We start from the raw sequence: 27,469 nt of genomic DNA, 5'->3' as shown, positions 1-27,469 counted from the left end.
CTTTAATTTGGTTAGGTTTAATTTAAAAGTTTTAAAGGACTGCATTCTGACATCTTTTTCAGAAAATTGCTGTATTGAAATCAAAGTGAGAGAGTGTAAGAAAAGCCAACACGATATGACCATAGTAATGAATGTTTAAAAAAAAGGTGGAAAGCTTCAACACTAGAATAAATTAAAAAATTCAAATTTTATTGAAATGATGCATATAGTCTGCCATTCAGATTGGATATACTACATTCATTAATAAATTTCTGAATTGTCATGATACAAGGAGAGCACTTCACCTGAGGAGAATGGGGAATGGTAGCAGCGTGGTAATGTTGGGCTGATGTTCCTGAACTCAAATTCAATTAATTCATAAATCAGGAATTAAAAATTAACCTCAGTATGATGATCATGAACCTACTGGATTGTTGTTATAATCTATCTGGTTCACTGTTGTGCCTCACAGAAGGAAATCTATCAAGCTTGCCTGGTTGGGCCCATTTCTGACTTTAGTCGCATGGCAGTGTTGGGAACTCTTAGGTGCTGCCTGAAAGGGTCTAGCAAGTCGGTCTGTTGAATGAAGCAGTTCCAGAAAGTTCAAATGAGAATAAAACCAGCTGGGTTACCTAGCATTGACCTAGACACTGGAAGTGACAAAGGCACAGTTAAATTTGTAAAATCCTCATGCGAACCTCTGATGGCCAAAACTGGGACAGCTGTTGCACAGATGAGTCAAGCAAAGCCTGACATAGTCATACAAACTGATTCAAATCTTGGAGCCCATGTCCCACACTTCCCTATTGCTTTCCTTGGATATGTTCTGTCCCAATGATATATAAAATTACTAGAAGCTAAAGCAAAGTGCTATACAGTCAGGAGGGATTTTCCCTCAGTGTCCTCGCAGTTGACTCTGGGTGCAATGGAGACTCGATATTGGGTCAAACATTGGCAAGAAAGCTCCCTTCCTCAGCTGATGAATCAGTGCTCTTGCATGTTGAATACCTTTTGGAAGAAGGACCGAGTATATTATTGGCTTGAGTCTTCACTGATCATTAGTGAGAGTGACTCACTAGTGCTACTACTCACCATGGTGGTCAAGCCCTGGGGAAGGCTTTTATATGTCTGCAGCAGGTGAAGAGGAAGCCAACATGAGGGGAAAACTTATCTGAACCCTAGACCATACCAATCTACTTGTCGCAGATGCATCTGTCCATGATAGTATTGCTAGGAATGATCACTAGACAGCTTTTGTGGAGACCAAGCCCCATTATGTTGTGTAGCACAACCATTATGTTTAAATGGTTGGATTCAGGATAGACCTTGTAGCTTAAACCTGGACGTTTAAGAGCACTGTGAGCCATCAACAGCAATTGAGTAGATTCAATAAGTTTTTAACATCATGGCCTGGCATATTTCTCTATCGATCATTGTCATCCAGCTAGGGGACCAATGGTCATTTAGTATGAAATAAAGAGGACATGCGAGGAGCAGCAATGGGTATAGCTAAAAGTAAGATGCCAAACTGGTGAAGCCACAACATATTGCTGTATGCATGCTGGACAGTGGAAGCAGCATGCCTAAGCCAGAGGTAAGCAATCCCACAATGGATCAAAGCTCTGAAGTTCAGTCATGATTGGTATGGACAATTAAACCACTAACTGGAGATGGAGGCACCACAAACACCTCTATTCTCAATGATGATGGAACCCAGCAAGCAAGGCTGTACCTCTGCAATCATTTTTAGCCAGAAGTACCAAATGGGTGATCCATCTCAACTTCTTCCTGAGGTGCCCAGCATCACTGATGCCAGCCTTCAGCTAATACAATTCACTGCAAGTAATGTCAAGAAATGGCTGTAGGCACTGGATATAGCAAAGCCTTTGGGCCCTGATAACGTCCTGGTTGTTATGCAAAAGACTTTGGACTAATGAAATAGCTGTGCCAGTAGCCAAGATGTTCTAATACAGCTACAATACTGGAATCTACTTGGCAATCTGGAAAATTGCTGAGGTATGTCCTGTCTTTAAAAAAAAGAAAGACAAATTCAGTCCGGCCAATTACCACTCTATTAGTGTAAAGTTTGAAGTTTATTTATTAGTGTCAGAAGTAGGCTTACAATAACACTGCAATGAAATTACTGTGAGCTGTCGTCTACTGTCTGTCATAAGCAAAGCAATGGAAGGTGTCATTGAGTGATGCTATCTCGTGATACTTGCTCAGAAATAACTTGCATGTTGATGCTTGGTTTTGACCCCACCAGGTCCACTCAGATGCAGACCCCTTTAAACGCTTAGTCCAAATGTGAACAAAAGAGCTGAATTCCAGAAGTGGCGCGTGATACGTTGAGGCAGCATTTGCACCCTAGCAAAATTGAAATCATTAGGAATTGGTGGAAAAATCTCCATTGGTTGGACTCGTACCTAATTCAGAGAAAGATGGTTTTAATTATTGACGACATTGCCAAGCCAGGACATTAATGCAGGAATTCCTCGGTACTGCCCAGGACAATGCAATCATACATAGAAATATACATAGAAAATAGAAGCAGGTGTAGGCCATTTGGCCTCAGCGACAGATCCAATCTGGCCTGTCAAAAGGAGAGAGGGGCCAACCCGAGGCTGCGAATTCTGTTCCCCTGCTCAACAGCATGCCCCCACTATAGAGAAACATGTGGATCCAGGATCAACCTCGTCAATCATCTGAAGGCTCAAAACTTGACAGATGTCGTCCTCTATTTTGAGGGACCACTGACGACAGATACCACCATCCCTCAACTGAAGAATCAATATTCTTCCCCTTATTACTTGGAGGAAGTACTGAAGATAGAGCACACAATGTACTCTGGGTGGGGACTACAATGCCTGTCACCAAGACTGTCCCACTTGCACCACTGTTGACCTAAGTCCTAATGGACATAGCTGCTAGACTGAGTCTGCGGAAGGTGGTAAGGGAGGTAACAAGAATGGAAAAATGAACTAGATCTTGTCCTCACCAATCTACATTTCAGAATTGCATGACAGCAAAGTTAGAAATGACCATTGCCCAGTTCTAATGGAAACAAAGTTCCATCTTCACATTTGAGTACAACCTCCATCATGTGTGGCACTACTGCCATGCAAAATAGCGTAGGTTTTGAACAGCTTTAGCAGCTAGAACTGGATATCTGAGAGACACGATGGGCTATTAGCAGTAGCAAAATTGCATAAAACCACAATCTGTAACTTCATGCCCTTGCATATCCTCCAATCTGCAATTATCATCAAAATGGAGGGTTTAACCTCAGTTCAATGAAAATTGCAGGAGGGCATACAAAGGGCAGAGCCAGGCATACCTGTCATAAGAACATAAGAAATAGGAGCAGGAGTAGGCCATCTAGCCCTTCGAGCCTGCCCCGCCATTCAATAAGATCATGGCTGATCTGTCGTGGCTCAGTTCCACATTCCCGCCCTTTCCCCATAACCCTTAATCCCCTCTCTTATCAACAAGGTGAAGCTATGACATAGGACTAATGTAAGCCAAGCAACGAAAGTTGAATGTGATAGTCAGAGCTAAAGACAATTGATCAGATCTAACCTTTACAGTCCAGCCATATCCAGTCATGAGTGGTGGTGGATAAGTTAAACAACTCACCAGGAGAGGCTGCAGTGAAGGCGAACCCACCACTTCATTGCTAAAGACAAGCTCAGACATGTGCAACAATCTTCAGCTAGAAGAATGGAGTGGCCATTCTCCAGCTAATTCAATTCACCCTATGTGATATAAAGAAGCAGCTGAAGGCGCTAGATACTGCAAAGTCTATGGACCCTGACAAAAATCCAGCAAAAGTATTGAAGACGTGTGTTCGAGAACTAGTTTCCCTTCCCTGGCAATGTGGAAAATTACCCAGGTATGTTGTCACGAAATGCAGGACGAATCCAACTCTGCTGATTATTGCTTCATCAACTTACCTTCTGTCATCAGCAAAATGATAGAAGGTATCATCAACAGCTCATATAGAATGGCACTTTACCCAGCAGTAACCTGCTCACTGATGTTCAGTTTGGGTTCTGCCAAGGTACTCTGCTCCTGACCTCATTACAGCCTTGGTTCAAATATGGACAAAAGAGCTGAATGCCAGAGTTGAGGTGAAAGTGACTGTCCTTGACATCAAGGCAACATTTGATTGAGTGTGGCACCAACGAGCCCTCACAATGCTGAAGTCATTCGGAATCAGGGGAAAGCTCTCTGCTGATTGGAATCATACCTAGCACAAAGGAAGCTGATTGTGGGTGTTGGAGGTCAATCATCTCAGTTTCAGGGTGTCATTGCAGGAGTCCCTCAGAGTAATGTGTTAGGAAAACAAAGATTGTTTGAAGGGATTTATATCTATTGGTAAACATTAGAAGTAAGGTATCGTTTTAAGTGGGATTGATTTAATATTTCTGTGGAAGGAAGAGGAAAGTCTATAGTTAGATTCATGCTCTTGTGTCAATAAAAAGATACAGAAGTCTGAGGTCACGTACCAACTGACTCAAGAACAGCTTCTTCCCTGCTGCCATCAGAATTTTGAATGGACGTACCTTATGTTAAGTGGATCTTTCTCTACGCCTTGGCTATGAATGTGACACTACATTCTGCCCCCTCTCCTTTCCTTCTCCCATGTGTACTCTACGAACGGTATGCTTTGTCTAGCGTGCAAAAAATGCTTTTCACTATATACCAATACGTGTAACAATAATCAAATAAAAAAATTAAAAAACTGGACAAAGGTATTTGTATTTGTGAGGGTAGGTTCAACTCAAACAGTGCTTTTATTTTGCATAGAGTTACGGCGTGACGAGTAAATAGAAGCTGCCAGAAGTAGCAGTGATTGCTTAGCAATTAGGGACCTTTCAAGGTGGATGCACTTTTGAATTTAGTTTTTAGTTGACTTTGTTGGCAATTGAAGAAAGTACAGTAGGAGTGAACATCTCTCAACCTGACCAGGAGATGAAAGGGAGCTGCAAAGAGGCAGACTTCTCAAAGAACCAATGCAGTCCAGATAACCAGGAAATTGGGACAGAAAGAATGTCTTGAAGACTGATGAGAACAGAGACCAAAATGTTGTTCAGGAGAGTTCAAGGGAAAAGTAAACAAAGTGTCCTGAGTTTAAGAGACAGTTGCAGTAATTAGAATTGAAATGGGAAAGCAGATTACAGAGGTAAATTAAGAGTTTGATGCAATTTTAATAGAATCTGGGAATCAGGAGTTGAAGCATTTGGGAACAGTTGTACAGCAGTCAAAGCAAAGAAATCCTGAAAGGGATGCTGTAAAATCTAGATATTGGATTCTTTGTGAAAAATGGGATGGCAGCTTTAGAACATAGAACATTACAGCGCAGAACAGGCCCTTCGGCCCATGATGTTGCGCCGACCAGTTAAAAAAACAATGACCCACTAACCTAAACCAATCCCTTTTCGTCCATAAACCTATCCACGGATCTCTTAAACGCCCCCAAACTAGGCGCATTTACAACCGCAGCAGGCAGGGCATTCCAATCCCTCACCACCCTCTGGGTAAAGAACCTACCCCTGACATCCGTCCTATAACTACCCCCCCTTAATTTAAAGCCATGCCCCCTCATGCTAGCTTTCTCCATCCGAGGAAAAAGGCTATCACTGTCCACCCTATCTAAACCTCTAATCATCTTATATGTTTCAATAAGGTCCCCTCTTAGCCGCCTTCTTTCTAACGAAAACAACCTCAAATCCCTCAGTCTCTCCTCATAGGACCTCCCCTCCATACCAGGCAACATCCTGGTAAACCTCCTCTGCACCCTCTCCAAAGCCTCCACATCCTTCCTATAATGTGGGGACCAGAACTGCACACAATACTCCAAGTGCGGCCGCACCAGAGTTGTGTACAGTTGCAACATGACGCTGCGACTCCTAAATTCAATCCCTCTACCAATAAACGCCAAGACACCGTATGCCTTCTTAACAACCTTATCTACTTGATTCCCAACTTTCAGGGATCTATGTACACATACACCTAGATCCCTCTGTTCATCCACACTATTCAAAGTCCTCCCGTTAGCCCTATACTCAACACATCTGTTATTCCTACCAAAGTGAATTACCTCACACTTCTCTGCATTAAACTCCATCCGCCACCTCTCGGCCCAGCTCTGCAACCTGTCCAAGTCTTCCTGCAAACTATGACACCCTTCCTCACAATCTACCACACCTCCGACTTTGGTGTCATCAGCAAATTTACTAATCCACCCAACTATACCCTCATCCAGATCATTAATCTTTGTCTGAATGAATAATTTGGAAACCTGGACTAGATTTTGGAATGCAAATTGCTGATGGAAAACATTATTGTGAGATGACTTTAAAGCATGGTTTTTGGGAGTGGAGTTTGGAAACTTCCATGTGGCAGTCATCTGGAGGATTTGGAGGAGAAACCCACAGACGTTTGCTTTGGTTCTAAAAAGAATACAGATTATCTACCCTATTGTTCAATAACGAGATCTTCATAGGCCATTATTTCCATTACTTAATTACATAAATGTTCAGTTCAGAATTGTACAATGCAAAATAATTTTCTACCTCTAATTTAGCTGTTATTGCAAAAATGCTAAGACTTTAGTTTAAAACCATTTTCCTTCACAACAGATGTATCAGGTTGCAGTGCATATAAGTAGTTGTAGTTGTGGACCATGTCCTCTGTCTTCTGGCAACACCCAGCCTTGAAAATGCAGTGGTACTGGTAAACTGATCAAGTTTTGAGAGAAAAAAAGGCACCATATTCTTGCTTTTCCAGCAGTATTCTTGTGATCAAATGGAAATGGTGGATAATGATACCTGGATGTTGGCTCAGGCTTGTGTCAACTGTTGTTTGAAGACCAGTAATTTCCTTAAATAAGGTTGTCCCTCCACATTAATCCTACCCTGACTGTAAACAGGTGACCGTCACTGTCTAGCATGAAAAATTAAGGTCATTTAAAAGCTTTCTATTTCTAAGGTAGAGTTTGCTTATCAAAGGACCTTTTTATGTTCGTTTTTAAAATAACGTCTCAAGATACATAATTACTCACCTGAAAATAGGGTCAATTAGTAATTAAAGGTCAACTTTAATGTTTTGTCTTAATTAGAATATTAATTCAGAGATTTTCCTTTAAAACATATCTTGAATCAGATCAGTAAACTGTCTCAATTTTTAAAAATGTGCATAAAGAAGCATATAAACAATTTTGCTTTTATAAAGTGAGTTTCATGATCAAAAATGCCTTACAATCAAGGACTTACTTATGAAGTATAGTGATTGAAGTAATTTTGGGAAATGCAGTAACCAATCCACACACAGCAAGCTTCCCCAAGCAACAACGTAATAATGACCAGATAATCTGTTTTAGAGATATTGATTGAGGGTTGGGTGGCATGGTGGTGCAGTGGTTAGTGTGCTGCCTCAGCTCCAGGGACGCATGTTCGATTCTGGCCTCAAGTGTCTGTGTGGAGTTTGAATGTTCTCCCCGTGTTTGTGCTGATTGTCACAGTGTGTTCTGGGTTTCTTCCAGCAGTCCGAAGACGTCCAGGTTAGGTGGATTAAAACTGCCTGTCACTTTGTGTTTGTGTGTATGCACATATGCATGCCTTTTGATGGAACATGTTTTCAGCAGCGCCTGTAATAAAACAGGTGTCAGATGTTGTGATTTACATTTCTCTGGGCCTCATCAGCAAGACCAAGAAGGTTCTGATGTTTGAGCAACCCTGAACTTCCATATATATATATCCCGCCTAGGCACTTGCTATGGAGAGGTCACTCCAGTGACCCTTTTGGCACATACCCATTGTCTCCTGAGACAGGGAGGCGGAGGAGAAGATTGAGGATTAAATGTTGGCCAAGACACTTAGCAGAACCCCTCTGCTTTTCTTCAAAAGCCATGGGAACTTTTATGTCTCCATGAAACAGCAGATGGGACCTCTGTTCAAGATCTCATCTGAAGTTTATTAGTGCAGTGCTCCTCAGTATTTGATTTTTGCTTAAGTCCTGGAAAGCGGCTTGAAATTTAGAACCTTGAGACTAAGAGATGACAGTATTACTAACTTATCCACCAAAGTCAACGTCTGTGAAAGGAAAAGAGAGGTAATGGTATTTTGATGAATGTGTATACCACATCAGAACTGAAATATTTAGAATATTTCTGTTTTTTCACAGGACCTTGGCAGCAAAGATCTTAAAAGAGCAAAAATTAGTTTTGTGTGCCAGATTGTCAGAGTGGGCCGCATGGAACTGAAGGACAATAATACCAAGAAATTCACTACAGGGCTGAGAAGACCCTTTGGAGTAGCAGGTAAAGACTCAGCTGTTCAATATAAAATATATTAATGACATCACTTGGATTAACTACTGTAAATATTCTTTAATTTTCTTCCTTTAGGCAATTTTAGAATTTTAAACAAGTTTTAATAACATTACTGCTTGTAGGGGTATTTGTAGAATTCTAATCTTCCAAAGGTTTAATACATGATAAAAGCTGCTTGCCGAAGAGTGTTCAGTGTTTAGCTGACGAAGAGAATAAGTAACTCACTTGAAAAGGTTAATGGAGGACTGTAGGATGAAAGCATCCGGGAACAGAGTGGGTAAATACAGATAAGGTCATTTGCTTGCCTGGCTGGGAAACCCTGGAATGGGTCAGTTGGACCAAATGGCTTGCTGTTTCAGCATTGTCAATTTGATGTATTTCAATGTGTAGACAACAGGAAGCCTGTTTAAAAAAAAAAAGACTGCCCAAGAAAGCTGACTTGAGCTGTTCCCAGAGGGGTCTTACACTTTTGGGAGTCCAGTGCTCTGTCTCCGTGTCAGGGTACGCCCGTGATAATACATCCCATCCCGCTGATGATATGGCACTCCATCACCAGTGACATCAAGATCCGCCCACCAGTATGTCAAGACTCACCCACTAGTGATGTCCAGGTCCGTCCCAAATGACAACATTGCCCTCCTGAGCACTCCCACCCTCAACTCGCACAAAGCAGACCACAAAAATTCACAAAAAAGCACACAAATCACTACTTCAGTACTACTTAACTTCTGAAAACAAACCTGTAAACGCTGAATTCAAATCCATACTGTAAGTTGCAAGTGCACAAATCACTGCTCGTTGCTTCAATGCTTTGAAATTGGTGAAAATAAGCCTGTAACTGATTAATTCAAATTCACAATGCATGCTGGAAAAATGCAAAAAAAATTACACAAATGACAAATCACTGCTTAACTGCTTTAGTGCTTTTTGCTTATGAAAATAAGTATGTAACTAATCTGAAACCTAAGTCTACCTGTTGTCAGCTTGATTGTAGAGATGGTCAGTGTTGTGATCTTTGAGAAGCAAGCAAAATGGAACTGGCCAATGAGCCGTGAGATGGAGAAATCAGCCAATGATATGACTGCAGCACAGGCTGATGCAGGACAGAATGACCCAGAAAAAGTCCAGTGCAGGAGCAAATATTCGATCAAGTGGAGTCCAGTGAGTCCAAGTCCAATATTAGTGGCTTTGCTGGCAACTGTCTGGCAGGATTCCATTCTTTGTCCAAAAGAGACTTTCTGAAGGCCAATATTGAGAGTGATGGGGGATAGCAGTTACTCACTGTTTATAACTGTCTACATGTGACAACCATGATATCAGCCCAGCAAATCGTGGTCCGATTTAAAAAATAGAATTTAAACAAGAGAATATGAAAGAATTCTGTATTTTTAAAATTTTCTTCCTTCATCAATTGTTTGTAATCCATGGCAATCGAGACAGCTTTTCCTGACAATATAACTATAGGTAAAACCTTATAAAGATGCAACATTTTGGATTGTCTTGACTCATCATACTTTGCAGATCATTTTTAGCACTATTCAATACAGAGAAAGAATGTTCACTGAAAGCTTTGTGACAAGTATTGTTAAAAATATTTTCAGAATGATCTCCACATTTGGAAAAATTGCCCACAAACCATCATGTACAAGTTTATACAATTCAGCTAATGATCTTAAAGCATGGAGCTCATCATTATTGGTGAAATGAATGAATTGTTTCACCTCATCTTCAGAAAGATTTGTGTTTATGTCCTCCAAATAGAATTCAATTTTTTTTTTACTGCAATGGTTCTTAGATTCTCTCCCAAATTTCTATTGAAAAATACAGAAAAAATTCAACAATTTTCTTCAGAAATTCACTTCTACTCTGCAATTGCACCATTGTTGTATTACACATAACATTGACAGTCTCAATGATGACCTTCTCTTTCCTTTTGAAGTGATTTCATTATTTCTAGCTTTATCAAAAATGAATTCTTGCTCCATCAGCAGAGTCAATATTCTTTGTTAATATTAGTATCTTTACTTCCATTGAGATATAGTAATTTCGAACTTTCATGACAAAACGTCTAAGGATAATTGTGAAGCATTCATTGAAGTTGTATCAACATTTTGCAGCGATTTGTTGACGCCATTGATTCTTTGACGTAAACGGATTCACAGAGCAGTAGAAACTGCAATATGGTCCCTTCCAAACTGCTTTGCTAAGGACTTTGCTTTAGCTTTCATATGTGGTTTCTCTGAACTTAATGTGACTATGTATAATAAGCATTCCTTTATATCGATTGACCATCAGATGTTTTCCATGTGCCTTCTCCAAGTGTGATTGCAGCATATTCCAAGGATGTGGGGAAACCGAAAAAACGTCATACAAGCTTTGAACAAAGTCAAAAAAATCTTTGGCAGCCTCACATGTTTTAGCATTAGCATTGTAGACTAAATTCAAGGAATGACTGGAAAGAAGGATGAATAATGCACAGGGGCTAGCATTTTTCGGTCTTGCTTGTAGACCTGAATATTTTTCTGCTATATTTGCAGCAGAATTGAAGCTCTGCCCACAGTTTATGATGTCCAAACCTAAATTTGCAATGATTGCCTAAACAGTTGTTTTAGAAGTGTGGAATTATAGTTGAACAAAACAGAAAATTTCCTTTATAACTTTACCATTATTGGTGACATATCTTAGAATTAATGTTAATTGGTCCACAGGACTCACGTTTGGTGTTGAATCAATTATTATGGAATAACATTTGGTGTCTTTAACTTTATTAATGAATTGGTTTCTGAACTGTTATGCCATTAGTGTGATGAAGTCATCATAGGTTTTGTGTGTTAAAAGATTGTTTTCCCTTGAGCCACAACATTGATAGTGTTTTAGAAATCATAGAATCCTTACAGTGTAGAAGGAGGCCATTGACCCATTGAGTCTGCACCAACTCTCTGAAATGGGATCCCACCTAGTTCCTATCTCCCTCAACACATCTTGGGACATGAAGGGGCAATTTAACAAGGCCAATCCACCTGACCTTCATGCATTCTACTGTGGGAGGAAACCAGAGCACCATGAGAAACCTCATCCAGACATGGGGAGGATGTGCAAACTCCACACAGACTTTCATCCAAAGTCTAAATTGAACTAGGTCTCTGGTGCTGTGAGGCAGCGATGTGCCACCCTGCCACTTGATTTTTCATATGCTTTTTGCAACCAATTTTTCCTTTCCATCATGCCATTTCTTTTCACCCTCAGAAAATGTGGCATATGAAGACTTCTAAACTGTTTTCAGCCTCCAACATCAAACTCTTTTGTCAAACTTTCCATTTTATCCGTGTTCTCTGGTCTATTTATTTCAAAGTATTCAATCATACCCAGTGGAACAGATTTTGGCCATAAAGCAATGCCTTCAGCGTTGGCTTCTTCCCTCACTTCAGCTGCAGAATAATGAACTTGACCAGTAGCTTGCAGTTCCACTCCCACTTCAAAGTTCATTTCTTCTCGTTTTTCTTTTTCAAGCGATGTGCTATCTCCAGAAATTGGCAATATCAGATAATTCACTGATAATTTTGGCAGAGGAGGATGAATGTGCAGTTTGAGCACTGCCCGATACTTGAAACTTTGTAAAGTAACATGACAAAATGTCTTTTTGCCTTGGTTTTCCCTTTTGCCTGGCCTTTAATCTTTTGAGCCTTTGACTGCCAGATTAATAGTGTCGCTTCAAATTGGCTGATCTTCCTTGATTTTAATTGATTGAAAGAGCAGGCCTATTTTGCCCTCCTCAGCCCTGGGGTTCAAGTTGCCCCTATTCACTCGAGGACCTCACTGTTCTGGCTGCCTGGCTATAGTGTGACCATGGCCTTGCCCTCAGGGGGGCTGGATGCCTAAAATGTGTAGAATGAGGCAACAACGGTTCCATCCCTGTACTGACTGTGATGGTTCACAAAGGCCTGACCCCTTCCCATGTCCCATACTTAATATGGACCCCTTAAACTATATAACCAATTATCTCTCTCTAATGGTGAGGGATGACTATGATTCCTTGTAGACTATGCCTAATTACTTTAAAAAACAGTTAATAATGGATTTCATTATAATTTCATTAGATTTCTTCAGTTATCTTTATATTTCAGCTGGGAGCTGTCAATGTGTCCAGCAGCAATTATGATTACTCAATGAAGTGGGATATAACAAATGATTCATCTGGATATGGACATCCATATGGGGAAACATTTTACGTATATTTATATTGAAAAGGATAATGACATTGAACTTTACAAATTGCTGTTTTTAAAAGTCGTCTCTAAAGATTTGCATGGTTTGTGTATGACATCATCTGTTCAGCTGTTTGCTTTAATTTCGCTTTGATTTTCTAAGTGATTTTCTGCGTAATGCATTTCAGAAGGGATCCTAATCAATGTATCAGTATTTGGCTGCTGAGAAAGCATTGATAACTTGATTCCTCATCATCTCCAAAAGATTGCCTGAATTATTTATTATACGGTCATTTCTTTATTGGTTTGTTTCTTGAGCATTTGTGGTCCCCAAAAAATTCTGATTTCATCTCTTTACTGACAAGTGTAAGTTTAAGTTTATTTATTAGTGTCACAAGTAGGCTTACATTAGCAGTGTTACTGTGAAGTATAGTTAAAGGTCCTGAGAAATCTATTTTTCATTTGTATGAATCTTGACCATTTTGGATGATATTTCAGGAAGAATGAGGTTTCAATTCTTCAATATTTCTGTTGGGTTTAAAGTATTAAAAAGAGTGCTGGACAAGAATTTGATAAACCACTCGCTGTGCTTACATAGATTGGTGTGCATGCAATATTTGAGAGACAGGACTGTAGTGGGCTGCATGTGCACAATCAGACATAATGGTGCAAAAGGGAAAATTTGGATCACTTAAGGTATAACTCTAAATGCAGCATAAAACTTTGCACTAATAATATGCAACTTGTCAGGTGCAACTTCAAGTAAAATGCGGACTCCTGCACATACTGCACTGGCACAGACCAAAAATCACATATATCTAGATAGAATAGACCTCAGTATGCTGGTGATCTCATTCTGCCAAAAATGGACATTACTTCAGTAGATTCTACTTTTTGTTCATTCTCGCATGAAGCAAAGTGAATGCAAAACTGCATTCATTGAAACATGTAGCTGTTGAAATTGTGCTATTAATTAAGCTGAGACAATCATTGAAGATGGTTATGGGTACCACTCTTCAGGTGACACCACCATCATCATTGGCTTCCTTGGCCTCCCTGACTGAGAGACCATTTATGCAGAAGGGCCCTATGTCGTAGGCTACCTGTACATTGACGTTGGTACAGCAGCCTCTGGAAGTGCCTCATCTGTCTCCTGAATAAAGAGGATGATCATCATGTGCATTGCATGTAGACACATGATCAGGAAACCTCATCCAAACCACAAGAGGAGCACTGCATACAAATATTTGTGAATCAAGTTCACTATGTTGGTTATAGATGCAGAACAGATTGGCAAAGATACTCTGAGGGGACATGGCCAGAGCCGAATTCGCTTGGGTGAGATGTTCTTAGATCAGATGTTGATGTGTCCATTCTGTTGAGAGTCCCTTCATTTTGTGTCCCTGTGCTATATAAACTTGTGGTCTGTGGAGACTGTAACATTTAAGGAGAGGGTGCCCCACTGCTTATTACATTTGTTCCTGCCTAGCAATAAGAGACCCTCTTGGGAGTGCTGTGATAAATCACAATTAGTTCACGGGTCAGTGTACAGTCAGTTAGCCAGCAAGTGTCCCAGGTGAGGGACAAAAACAAAAAGGATAGAGATGGGGTTCAGTTAAATTAAAATTGAGAAACAGGCTTCAAGTTAAAGAAAGGGCTACAGGAAGGAGACTAAGTAAAGAGGCAAAGCTATCACTTTGGAGTGGTGGTGTTCTTAGCACAGCCTATGATCTCAAATTGTGCCCATAACTTGATGCTTGAGTGTACTCGGAAATCCAACACATCTCAGAAATTGAAATTGAAACCTTGTGTGATTGTTGAAGCCATCAAATGGGAGTGACTTTTGGAGAGAATTCCAACGCAAGATCTTTGAACATAGAGATTGTAAATCCTCATGAGAGAGACAAAGTTTCAGTGAGATTCACAATGTGACTAACATCTGGGTGGGTTTTTGAAAAATCCCTGGAATCCATTGGAGGGTGGGCAAGGAGTACTGAATAATCTGATCATGGTCTTTCTTATTAATGGCAACCCCATTTAATTCCAATTACCATCTGTTTAGATCAGCACAGTCTCCTACAGCACTGATTCTCTGATATGTCCAGGCAGTTGTTCAAGGACACTGATGCTAAGGGTATGGCATTTGCTGCCTTCCTGCTCCTCACTTCTATTATCCATCCGTTTTTAAAATTGCATCATGCTATCCTAGTCTTCCTACAAAGGGAAAAATGGCAAATCTAGCCTTTCCTTCGTCCCCTAACCCAGCTGTCAGCAAGGAGAGTATCAGATCAACATATGTCAAGCAAACTTAACAATCAAACTGAATGAAGTAATGAAATAAATTGCCAGCATTTGTTTGCTGGTGCATTATTTAATACATCATTAAAGACCTGAATTATGCTATGATGTGCAAATACCCATGCAAAATACCACTGAAAACAGAGTTCCATGTTTGTCTTCATGCATTTTGAAGATTATGTCTTGTATCTTTCTTATATCGTTGTTGCTCTTTTTGTTTACTTTGACTACATTTCAGTACATAATGGTAGTAAGCCTAAAACTGCAAGCAGTTTTCTAAACATGAGTTCCTTATTGGTCAATTTGATCCAGCCTCCATTGACAAGGATTTGTCTTCCACCTTGTGGAATTGGCTAATTATTTCCAACTTTTTTCATTATTTCATTCAGTTTGATTGTTAAGTTTGCTTGGTATATGTTAATCTGATACTGTGCTTGCTGACAGCTAGGTTAGGAGACAAAGATGTGCTATTTTTCCTTTTGTAGGAGGACAAGGATAACATGATGCAATTTTTAAAACAAAGGCTATATAGATCTACAGCAGAATTCAATGATACCTTGACCTGTTGGAACATCAGGTCAGAGTCCAAGTGATTCAGCCCAAAAAGTGATTTTCTTAAATGGAGTTAATTTGGGTAAGTGAGTGCTGAATCTCTGTCAGCTTGTGTATTACCAACATCCTGCAAGATTTCCCAATCTTTTCAAATAATTGAAGAAAAAACATTTTGTCTTATTATTTCAGTCATGGATGTCACTGACATAATTACGGGGAAAGTAGATGATGAGGACAAACAGCATTTCATTCCATTCCAACCGTAAGTAGTCATAGATCTTGGTGGTTCACAATCCTTGGTCAATATATTTTCTGTTTATTTAATCTTATAAAGTATGCTTGTATGTTTAATGATATTTGGAGGTGTTTGTATTTTAGTGCAATGTCAATGATTATGTTTTTATTAGGCTAGGTAGATAACAAACTTATTGAAATTATTTACTTTGCATTACTTCACAAAAGCTAAAATGATTGAGTTAACCGATTTTATGCTGTTCTTTGTTTTATAAATCCAAAATGGCCCATATTGCAGAATTTTCTGTGTTGCAATAAGAAAGTTGTGTTGCAATACTTTGCTTTGCATATACATATGATGCCATTGTAGGTAAAAAATGGAAATGAAGATCAGTAAAGTACAAGTAACAAACTGAACATTTCCTTTTCTTGAATGCAACAGTATAATGAAATACAAATAAAAGGGATTGATGCGGTGTCTTAAGTAAAGCAGTAAAGCAATTTCCTGTGAAAATCCTGGTTGGTACCGAAAATTAAAGTATTTTGAAGGTGAAATTTCAGATACATCTCAATCATGCCCCCTTTGGTCTTCTGTGAGGAAAATAATCCAAGCCTTCCCAGTCTCTCCTTTTTGCTCAAATGCTCCATCCAAGAAACGTGCTGATGAATCTCTTCTGTACTCTGTCTAAGTGCAATCACAATAGTGAGGTGGCCAAAACTGCACACATACTCCAGCTGTGGCCTGACCAACATTCTGTACAGCTCCATCATAACCTCCTTGTTCTTATACTCGATGCCATGACTGATAAAAGCAAGTCTCACTTATGTCTTCCTTACTACCCTCTTAACCTGTTCTGCCGCCTTCAGGGATCTGTGAATAAGTATCCCAAGATCCATCTATTCCTCTGAGCTTCCTTGTGTTCTGCTATTCATTAAATGCTCCCTTATTATTTCTTCCAAAGTGCATTATCATTTATCAGGGTTAAATATCATGTGCCACAGCTCTGCCCATCTGACCAACCCATCTCTATCTTCTTGTAACCTACAACCTTGTTTGTCATGATTAACCATCCTACCACTCTTGGTGTCATCTCCAAATTTACAAAAAATAAGGGATCCAGCACTGAACTTTGTGGTATGCCACTGGACACTGTCCTCCAGTCACTCAAACAGCCTTCTGTAACTACCCTTTGTGTCATATTGCTAAGCCAGTTTTGGATCCATCTTGTCAAGCTCCCCTGAATTCCATGTACTTCAACGTTCTCAATCAGTCTTCCCTCCCATATTGGACCTTGTCAAAGGCTTTGCTAAAATCCACATAACCCATGTCAACTGCACTTCCCCCATTCGTACATTTGATAACTTTCTTGAAAAAAAATTGTTTAAATTTATTAGGCTTTTCCTCCCTCTGACAAAGTCATACTAACTATCCCGAATCAACCCGTGCCTTCCCAAGTGGAGATTAATTCTGTCCTTCAGAATTTTCTCCAATAGTTTCCCTATCAGTGACATGAGAGTCACCTGTCTGGAACTCTCTGGTTTATCTCTACTACTCTTCTTAGTGGACCATATTAGCCCTCCAATTCCCTGGCACTTCTCCCATGGCCAGAGAGGATTAAAAATTTGTTTCAGAGCGCTTGCAATTTCCTGCCTTGCGTCCCACAGCAGCCTGGGATGCAGCTCATCGAGGCCTGAGGATTTGTCCACTTTTGAGCCTGTCAAAGCCTCCAATACTACTACACTTCCTATGACAAACTGCTCAAGGTCCTCACAGTGCCTTTTCATGAATTCTGTACCTACGTTCTCCTTTTCCTGAGTGAAGACCAATGAGAATTCACTTAACACCCTTCCAGTGTCTTGCAGCTTCGCATACAGATTGCTCCCTTGGTCCGTAATAGGCCCTACTATTTCCCTGCTTAAGCTCTTCCTCTTAATGTATTTATAGAATATCTTAGGATTCTCCCTAATCTTGTTTGCAAATTCTTTCTTGTGCCTACTTTTTGCTCTTCTAATTGCTTTCTTAAGTACCTTCTTGCACTTCTTATGTTCCTCTATGGCTACAACTGAACTGCTCCCTTTGGATTTGCTAAAATCTCTTCTTTATCCAGTCCTGAATTGTCCTAAACACTCAGTTCTCTGAACGTATTGCTCTTACATTTCCCCCTGTAGGGAATATGTTGGACCTGCACTCTTCCTATTTCCTTTTTGAATTGGCTGAAAGTTATTGGACGCAAGCCTTTCTCCCCATTTTCTAGTTTCTCATGCAGCAAATGAACAGATTTGGAGCAATTGTCAAATTGCAAGATGATAGCAGTGAAAACCTAGAAATCTGCTGGTTAGATCTCAGAAATTCAGGATCAAATATACCATCAAACAGTTTGTTCATTAAGTCCTGGGCATGCATAATATTATAACCTTTAAAAATCCATTTAGATAATCGAGGTAGTTTGATGTTTCTGGTAGATGGTTTAAAAATACTTCACATTTGATATGCCTACAGTAGACTACACTTCAGTTGATTTGATGTTTGTTACATAAGCAAATCTTTCAACCCTTCCAAGATTTGGTGCTTCTCTCTCTCTCTCTCTCTCTTGAGCTGCTTATGTGTTTCTGTATTTCTTTATGATTATTGCAACATGATATGTGGGAAACTCTAGCTACATGTCTTTTCTGATTCTTTTTCTTGCTTGTTTATATTGCTAGTAAAGTTTCCTGAAATATTGGAGTCCATTTAAAGCTAGGCTGTGATTAAGTTCTATTCAAGATAATGTTGAATATCAAAGGGAAGATCTGCCGTAAAATAGAATTTATTGTGAGTGGAGGGTGGTGAAGTTTGGAGCATTGGGGAGAGAGGGGTTTAACAGGTTTGATTTAAGTTTCTTGCTAGCTTTTACATAGGTGTTAATGGTTTTGTTTAAAAAAGGAGTCAGGAAACTTCAGTCGAATCATGGAGTAGGGAGGGTGAGGATATTAGAAAGCAGATAAATATCCTGAGAAAAGTAGGAACCAACTTGACAGCATTTATTTTCTGAAGTGCTGCTATGATCTAGGACAGCTATGGTTTATTTGAATATGTATTAGGGTTTTATCTGCAGTTGGAAAAAAAATGGATTTTTTTTGCTGAATTTGTCAGTTAACTAAGATTGCATGACAAAAACCGCAAAATATGCAGCAAATGAACTATCAAGGTAGGAAACATTACTGAGTGCAAGTAAGGCAGGAATTGTTTTGTGTTCTTGGATTTTCACAGTCTTAGAATTATGTTTGCAATCTCGTTAATATTAGTTTATTAATCAGAAGCTGCAAAAGAGCAAGTTATGTAATAACAAGAGAGCAAACTGAGAAATTTTAAATTTGATCGATTAACTGATAGAATTCAGTGTGGGCAAATATAATTTGTTGGGAATTATTTGACTTGTAAGTGGAAAATTCGCTCAAAAGTGCCACCACAGTGTGGACTATTAGTTAACCATTCAGACAGTATATGTAATGGAGTCTAAGGAGTATTGTTATTAGCTATTTCTTGTTTTCCACTATTTCTCTACAGGGATCCACCTTTCAAAGTATGTGGGTATTTCTGATTCCCTGCCTTTTCAATAGCCTCCTTATTGCATCTGATTTCCGGAAGGTGGGACCAATTTTAGAGGTTTTCCATGGAAAGTAATCTATCTAAGAAGAGTAAAAAAGACTTGAATTAAATAATTGCACCATAGAAGTATGAGGGTAGACTTTGATTAATATCGAGAATGTTCTTCTATATTATGCATGAAACATAGGAATAGGGATTAAATCAGTGCAAGTTAATAGACGTTTGTGTATGTGTGTCTTATTATTGTAATCAAATTGTATCAAAGATGTTTTTTGAGCACTAATTTTGGGAGAGCTCCTTTGTATTCTGAAAATAGACATGGGCACATTAAGATTTTATATTTTCTGGGCTACTGGGTGATTGTTTTCATTACTCTGCTGGGGAAGGGCTTATGTGGTTAAAGAAGATGTTAGTCATAGTGATGCAGATTTGCATTTATTCTTGTGCAATCAGCATTTTCTTGAATAATGATCTTCCTATGTCTTTCTTGTTATCCATCTGTCCTGTCCCTTGCGTTGGCTGATAATAACTGTTTGTTGCATTTATGCAATGATATTTTGTGTCCCTTTGTACTGTGAATTCTGGTTTGTGTGGCCCTTCTGTTTCTTGTGGTGTTGGTCGTCATGTGCACCTTCCAGGCTAGCATTGGATGACGCCATTCGACACAAGCAGCTGAACATATCATCCCGTTTTTCACCCAGGGTAGCAGGGGAGAATGACTTCCTTCAGACTGTGATCAATAAAGTCATTGCTGCCAAGGAAGTAAACCACAAGGGTCAAGGTAAGTGCTGTTTTGTTGCAAAATAAATTTGAGAGAGATTAAAATATATTTCCTTTAGCAGAACATTCTGAAATTTTTGTGCATTGCTCTATTTTCAACAAAACAGAGTATAAATAGGAAAAATCTAATGAAATTACTCACTGTTATACCAGTGTGGAGCTTTTATATCAGCCTTCCTCTGGCACAACTAAAATCATAACTTTTTTAAACTGAGTATATATTCAATAGGAACAGAGTTGAATTTGGCCAAAACAGAGTTGAATGGCCCTGCAATCTATCACATGATCACTACATTCCTTACTTTCTCAGAAAACTAAGGAAATTTGGCATGTCAGCTATGACTCTCAGCAACTTTTACAGATGCCCCATAGAAAGCATTCTTTCTGGTTGTATCACAGCTTGGTATGGCTTCTGCTCTGCCCAAGACCGAAATGAAACTACAGAAGATCGTGAATATAGCCCAATTCATCACGCAAACCAGCCTCCTATCCATTGACTCTGCCTACACTCCCTGCTGCCTTGGCAAAGCAGCCCACATAATTAAGGACCCCATGCACCCTGGACCTTCCACCACCTTCCTACGGGAAAAGATACAAACATCTGAGGTCACGTACCAACTGACTCAAGAACAGCTTCTTCCCTGCTGCTGTCAGACTTTTGAATAGACTTACTTTGCATTAAGTTGATCTTTCTCTACACCCTAGCTATGACAGTAACACAACATTCTGCAGTCTCTCATTTTCTTCTCTATGAATGGTATGTTTTGTCTGTATAGCGCGCAAAAAACAATATTTTTCACTGTATGTTAATACACGTGACAATAATAAATCAAATCAAATCAAAAACTATTTGTTTTTGGGCCCTATTTTGCCATTTTGATCCGAAGTGTTGGGCAGACTTGAAACTGGGAGTGTTTCAGATCTGACTTTTAGAGCCGTTTTGAGGCGCCCCCATATGCACTCGGCCTGCAAAAATATTAGTGATTCTGAATCACTGTGCAGAATCTTGCGGGTGGGGCTTAATGTACTCAATACCCTGCAGCTCCGATTGGCATCTCCAACTGTGCATGCGCAGAAAAAAGATGATAGAATGTTATTCCCCTGCCACATCCTTCCCGGGCCTCCACAAACATTGCTGCACTCCCACAGCATTACTGATCCCCTTGTTGCCACCACCACCACCACCCCCGCCCCCCCCAAGACCGATCGCGGGCCCCTTCCCGCTCTGATCGCAGTCAGAGTGGCAGTGACTCTCCTTCCTCCTCCTCCTCCTCCTCCTCCTCCTCCTCCTCCTCCTCCTCCTCCTCCTCCTCCCCCCACCCCCCACCCCCCCACCCACCCACCCACCCACCACCACTGATCTCGAGCGGAGAGCCGTTGGACGTTTGGCATTTACCTCCTCACTTGGTGATTCTTAATAATGATCATGCTTTGATGACTTTTGAACACATGGCTATAATTGTCAGGCAGGGCCAACTCATTCTGAAGGCTGGGAAGAGCAATTGATGCATCAATTTCAATTTATAGTTTAAAAGAATCAAGTGTTCTGGTGTAGATCATGCCGTGGCTTATATATATAGGATATAACTACCATGCCTTTCTGTGTTCTTACATTGGCCTCTGCTCCAGGCCTGAGTTTCCTTGTCTTTTAGTTCCAAAATGTAATCTTTTCTTTTCTTTGCTGTCTTCAGTTCCCATTTCCTTTTACCATACTGACATTCACCCTTTTCACCTTTCCCGATCCCTGCCAATATCTGTCATTAAACCCCAGCTCAGCTTCTGCCATCTCAAGCTGAAATCCCTTTTGGATTGATCCAAGTCGATGCATCAAGTCGAACTTTTTCATCATGGCACATACACTAGTTCTTCCAAATCAGCCAAATAAACTGCTCAATCTTTGCTTCTGTTGCAGATACTGCCTTCTACAATATCTCCAGCCCCTTTAAACCTTCAGTTCAGTCTGTTTCCCTGTCAGATCTCACCACCATTTTCCTACTGTTTCGGAGATCCTTCAATGTGTACATCAGCATCACGTGTTTGAATGATGTCTTGTTTATTGACAGATTCCTCCTTCGTCTGATCCATCTAGCTGTATTTTTAGCCACGATGTCCCCCACCTTGTTTCCTGACCCCATTTCAGTTTGTCTCCATATTTGGATAGATATGGTGGAAACGTTTATGTATTGTATTTCTTATCAACAATTCATAAAACTAAAAAGGATAAATACATATTGGTGAATTATTATTCTCCCTTGGATTTCAATGTGAATATCACTAAATTTGAAAAATTCCTTTTCGATTGTGAAAATAAATCTTCTGATCTATTAGCTTGAAGGGTGATTTTGTGAAAGTTTTTTTTGTATCTTTTATTTACCTAGGTTTGTGGGTGACAATGAAGCTGCTATTAGGCGATGTTCATCAAATACGAAAAGATTTTCCACATCTAGTTGACAGAACCACAGCAGTTGCAAGAAAAATGGGTTTCCCTGAAATAATAATGCCTGGTAAGTTTGTTAGCAAACAATTTAAGTGTAGTTCATACTTTGTCAGTCTGTAATTTTGTTTTTGTAAGTATATTAATATTACAAACAAATTTAAAGGGATTTGCCTCTGTTGAAAAGGTTGAAGAAGGTCTGTGAAAATAATGTAAAATGGTCTGTGCTGTTTGCAGCACACCTCCTATACCTGCTGAACTGAGAAAATCATAACAGTTATCCATTTGCCAGCTCTGAAGCTATACTGAGGCTTGCTGTAAATACACAACGCCAAGGTCTGCAATTTGGTCAGAGCAATAAGAGTAAAGACTTTCCCCACAATACTTAATAAGGGAATGCCTCAGTAATGTTGCAATCAATGCGATCCCTTTTGTTTTTGTGCAAGGTGACAATTTTTGTGTCATACATATTTTGAGGCACAAATCTTTCTTCCCAGCACAGACACAAAAGTTGGACTCTTTAAACTATAGTGGAAAATAAGCTGTCCCTCAGGATTCCTGGCCATAATTTGTTCTATCCATGAGCACATGCACAGTTTCATCAGTTACAATGGAGTGTCATTGGAGGCTTTCAGGATCAGCAGTGGGTTAAAATCGGGCTGTGTCATGGCATATTTTTTTCCAAGCTGCTGTACACTTTCAGCGACTCAAATTAGGGTGTCTATCTGCTTGCTAAAACTGACAACAAGCTATTCAACTTAACAAGATTGTGTGCCAAGTACAAAGTGTAATGTCCTAATTTGTGAGTTGCGGTTTGCTGATGATGTATGTCGGTGTCCCATGCTGAAGTCCACTTGCAACAACTTGTAGATTGGTTCTTTTTGGCCTGCAAGGAGGTCACACCGAGAATCAATGTCAAGAGCACCAAAATTATGGGACAGGCTGTAAAAGCCCCTTCCATCAACATTGACAATCTCACTCTGGAGGAAATCAATGACTTTGCGTATTTTGGATCAACAATTACCAGTAACCTGTTCCTTGATTGCAGAAATCATCAGGATGACCACAGTTGTCATGTCAAACTTGAAAAGTTGAATCATGAACCAACAGCAAACTAACTGAAAATACAGTGTGTCCCATGCTTGTGTTCTCAGCATCTTTCTTTATTGTCATGAGGCATGGATAACTTATGCAAGCCAAGAAAAACAGCTGAACTGCTTCCACTTCTGTTGCTCCAAACATATGTTGGGCATCTCCTGACGAGATGGAGTGCCGAATATAAAAGTACATCAGTGTGTGGAGATCCTCAGCATGTTTGCCCTCTTCAGCCGGCATCAAACCCATTGGCTGGATCCTGTGAGCTGAATAGATAACGGCTACATCCCCAAAAATGTGTTCTGTAGTGAACTGGCAGTTGGCGCAAGATCATCAGATTGCACACGTTTGCAATACAAGAATTTCTGAAAGCAGGACTTCAAGTTGACTGGGATTGGAGTCAAAGCATGGGATGTCCTCACTGCTGACCGGAGTGCCTGGAAACGAGTGGTTAGAGAGGGCATGGAAAAAACAGAGGACAAAAGAAGAGACCAGATGGCAGAAGAGTGCCTACCAGAAAAAAAATCAGTTGACTTTGAGCCAATGCTGTTTATGTGTACCAGCTGCGGATGGGGCAGTTACTCATGATTTGGCCCTCTGTAACCACAACAGACAATGTTGAATACTGAAGTGACATTCACCATGGGTGCATTTCCCGAAGCAGAGGATGCCAATAATAATGGCATGTTTGTGAAAAGAAACGGCAGAGTGATTTTAATTTCAATGACCAGTTTATCATACTTGGATTTGATACTATTTATAAATAAATTTATAAATTAGTGTCACTTTGTAATGCAGAGAAACAGGATTGGAGCGCAGGAGTTTCTTTGAACTGAAAGTTTAGGGTTGTGGAGGTGTAAAATTTGGTGTTACAGTGCATTATTGGTGGGAGGGTTTGATTTAAAGCAGCACGTTTAGATAGACAGTTCCATTATAACATGAGGAACTTATAGTGGCAAAGCTCACACAATAATGTGATGAAAATGCAATGTCAGGAAATAAAATTTTGCAAAAAGTGACTATTCATAGATCGAAGAATTTTAGATTTAACTTGATCGGTAGCAGGGGGCATGAGGAAAAACCTTTTCAACCAGAGAATAGCGGGCAGGCATCTGGAATTCATAGTCTGAATTGGCGGTTGAGGCTGAAATACTCAGTTCATTTAAAAAGTACCTGGAGCTGCACTTGAAGTGCTGTGACTTGCAGGGCTATGGGCTAAATGCTGGAACGTGAGATTAAAATGAGCAGCTAGTTTTGTATTTCTCTTTTTTGGCCAGCATGGACGCAGTGGGCTGAATGGCATCTTTCTATGCTGTAGTTTTTCTATGGTTCTATTGTTTTAACAAGTGTAATGTTTACATTAAATCATGCTACTGTCAGGAATTTATCAAAAAGAAGTTATTTTGCAATACCTGTGCACATTGACTGTTTTGTACAATGTTCTTTGCAGGCACAGAAACTGAACAGGTGTCATCTGACACCTGAGCAGATGTCATTCCATCATTAGGTTAGACTGGATTTGTTACCTGAGTGGTTAGTTTTTGATATATCATGTTCTGTAACTGTATTAAAGAAGCCAATACTATGCTAAAACTAGTCTTAAATGCTTCATCTTTTTTATTGGGTGGCCAGGGGTTCCTAAAGAATCCCCAGCCTACCATTGGATGGCACAATTTGATTCATGGAACTACTTGGCATCAGTTAATACTTAAGGATCTTGCGTGGGCGAAATCTAATGGTTCAAATATGGCCGGATACTAATCTATCTGAAAAGCATCTGTTTTGCCATTAAAGGCTGACTTGGTGACTTAAACTCTGCAGGATTTGGTAATATCTAATCTCCTCAACTCAAAGAGAATGCTGGCATTATAATCTGTTGGCCTGCAGTATTGAAATAAAATGTTTGTCTTGTAATGAATGTTGCCAGGAAAAAAACATGCTTTCTGTTCACTGAGAGTTCATGTTCCTGAAGTTCATGTTTATTTTCAACAGGAATGGTGTTTGAAGAATTCTGTGATAACCAAGTTTGATCGGGCTGATATGACCATTTGTTTGTCAGGACGTTGGATTTAATCTGTACTAATATTTGTGATCTGTAATCTGTGAACTGATATTTTGTTTGACATCTGCCTGTTCACATCATCGTGCAAAAAATTGTTTGAATTTCAGTTATTTCAGGAAGTTGAGGTAGTTAGGTTTTACCTGCTGCCTCATGTTTTTCAATTGATTATTAAATACAAACTGAATTGTAGCTTTTTGTCGCTAATACTTATCACAGTATTGTGACAGAATAGGAGGAGCCGTTGTGTCTGCGTGGGCTCTCCAAATGAGCATTATGATTTGGCGCCATTTTCCCTATCTATTCCCTACACCCTTGCGCATTGTTTCTATTCAAACTATTCTTTTATCTGCGGGAACAGTCCTGCTTACCTACTCTGTCAAAGCCCTTTGTGATTTTGAACATCTACATTAAATCTCCCCTTTTTCCCAAGAGAACATTCCCAACCTCTCCAATCTATCCCCATAACAAAAGATTCTCATCCCTGGAACCATTCTTGTAAACCTCCTCCACAAAATCTCCAATTGTTATCATTGGATAAAGGCCAGGAAATCATGAAATGTATTTTGTGTTATGTCCTGTTGGAAATAGGGCCTTTCAAAATAGGTCATGCCCCACTATTGATGTTTCTGTCAAACGTGATCGTCCTGTATTTTCAGAAGTTCAGCCTGTGCAAAAGTTGCTATTTGATTTTCTCAAATTACTTTGTAACCAAATGATGCTTGGCCGACTTTTGAATGTTAGTGGTTTAAATGCTATTTCTGGTCAGGATTAAACTGTGTGCAATTTTGTTTATCCTACTTGTATGTTATAGCGATTCTAATTTGCATGAAAAATTTATTTTCAGATGATTATACCTCTATTTATAAGTAATTTGACTTAATACAGAAAAAATATTTTTTCTTTCACCTACAGTGATAATAAAATAAATTGTTTAAGAATCTTTATCCTTATTTCCCCATCTAGGTGATGTTCGTAATGACATCTATGTTACACTGGTGCTAGGGGAGTTTGACAAGGGCAGTAAGACAACTTCCAAGAATGTGGAGGTTACAATGATGGTATATGATGAAGAAGGCAAGCGTTTGGAGGTATGACCACCACCAATGACACAACCGTGAGGCTGTTGTGCATGCAACAAATAATGTTTTCCAGAATTGGGTCTTGTATTTTTGTGTTATGTTTTTGTTATTTAACAATTATTGCTTCAACTGTGTTTTTGTGTGAATTATATCCTGAACGTCAGAGATAGCTGAGCCCAAACTTCATGTAAATTCCCTAAGCCTTTCAAACATTTTGTTTTGTAGGTTCTTCAGTATTTTTTTAATTCCTTAAATGCATTATTACATTTTTAAGTCCATACTGATGTTTGCTTCTTGTTTTTAAAAGAATGTAATTTTTCCTGGTGCGGAAGATGACGGTATCTCTGAATATAAATCTGTTATTTACTATCAAGTGAAGCAGCCCCGTTGGTTTGAGACAGTAAAGGTATGTCCTCTGAATATAAGCTTGAATTGCAAAAGTTAAAATAAACCCATGAGTGGTATTATTTTAGTCTTATTTTAAGGGTATATTGATATTACTTTGCAGGTGGCAATTCCTATTGAAGATGTAAATCGAAGCCATTTAAGGTTCACATTCCGACATCGATCATCTCAAGATTGTAAGTATTTATGAACCTAAGATTTTAGGTTCTTAAAATGAAGTTATTCGTCATGTTTACATTTATTAATCAAGAATCTGCACTTTTTAGGCATGTATTTTTAAAACTGTGACCTACGGTAATGAATGGGATTTTTGCCACACTTTTATTTGCAAAAGTTGACTTCCGTTGGTTCATGCTTCTTATGATCCGAAACTTGACCTTGTGCATTATGTATCTAGAATGCAGCATGAAAAATTTCCATTG

The 27,469-nt window shown here is 39.5% G+C and overlaps 1 protein-coding gene across 2 annotated transcripts in view; it reads left to right on the top strand.

The window, feature by feature from the left end:
* dock1 (dedicator of cytokinesis 1) overlaps positions 1–27,469 on the top strand; it is a 589,776-nt gene that overhangs the window by 127,226 nt on the left and 435,081 nt on the right. Inside the window, exons 10-16 of one of the 2 annotated variants that reach the window (XM_080205635.1) lie at positions 8,167–8,302; positions 15,559–15,631; positions 19,894–19,973; positions 22,351–22,476; positions 26,527–26,651; positions 26,950–27,048; positions 27,151–27,223. In XM_080205635.1, the coding sequence (XP_080061761.1) occupies positions 8,167–8,302; positions 15,559–15,631; positions 19,894–19,973; positions 22,351–22,476; positions 26,527–26,651; positions 26,950–27,048; positions 27,151–27,223 (712 nt within the window). Of the gene's footprint in view, positions 1–8,166; positions 8,303–15,558; positions 15,632–19,830; positions 19,974–22,350; positions 22,477–26,526; positions 26,652–26,949; positions 27,049–27,150; positions 27,224–27,469 lie in introns of both variants that reach the window. The other variant, XM_080205634.1, reaches the window with a different exon arrangement.

The sequence above is a fragment of the Carcharhinus amblyrhynchos genome, chromosome 17 (genome assembly GCF_965287045.1).
Source record: "Carcharhinus amblyrhynchos chromosome 17, sCarAmb.v2.hapA, whole genome shotgun sequence".
NCBI lineage: Eukaryota > Metazoa > Chordata > Chondrichthyes > Carcharhiniformes > Carcharhinidae > Carcharhinus > Carcharhinus amblyrhynchos.
The sequence above is the reverse complement of the archived record's forward strand: the minus strand, read 5'-3'. Positions and strand labels throughout refer to the sequence as shown.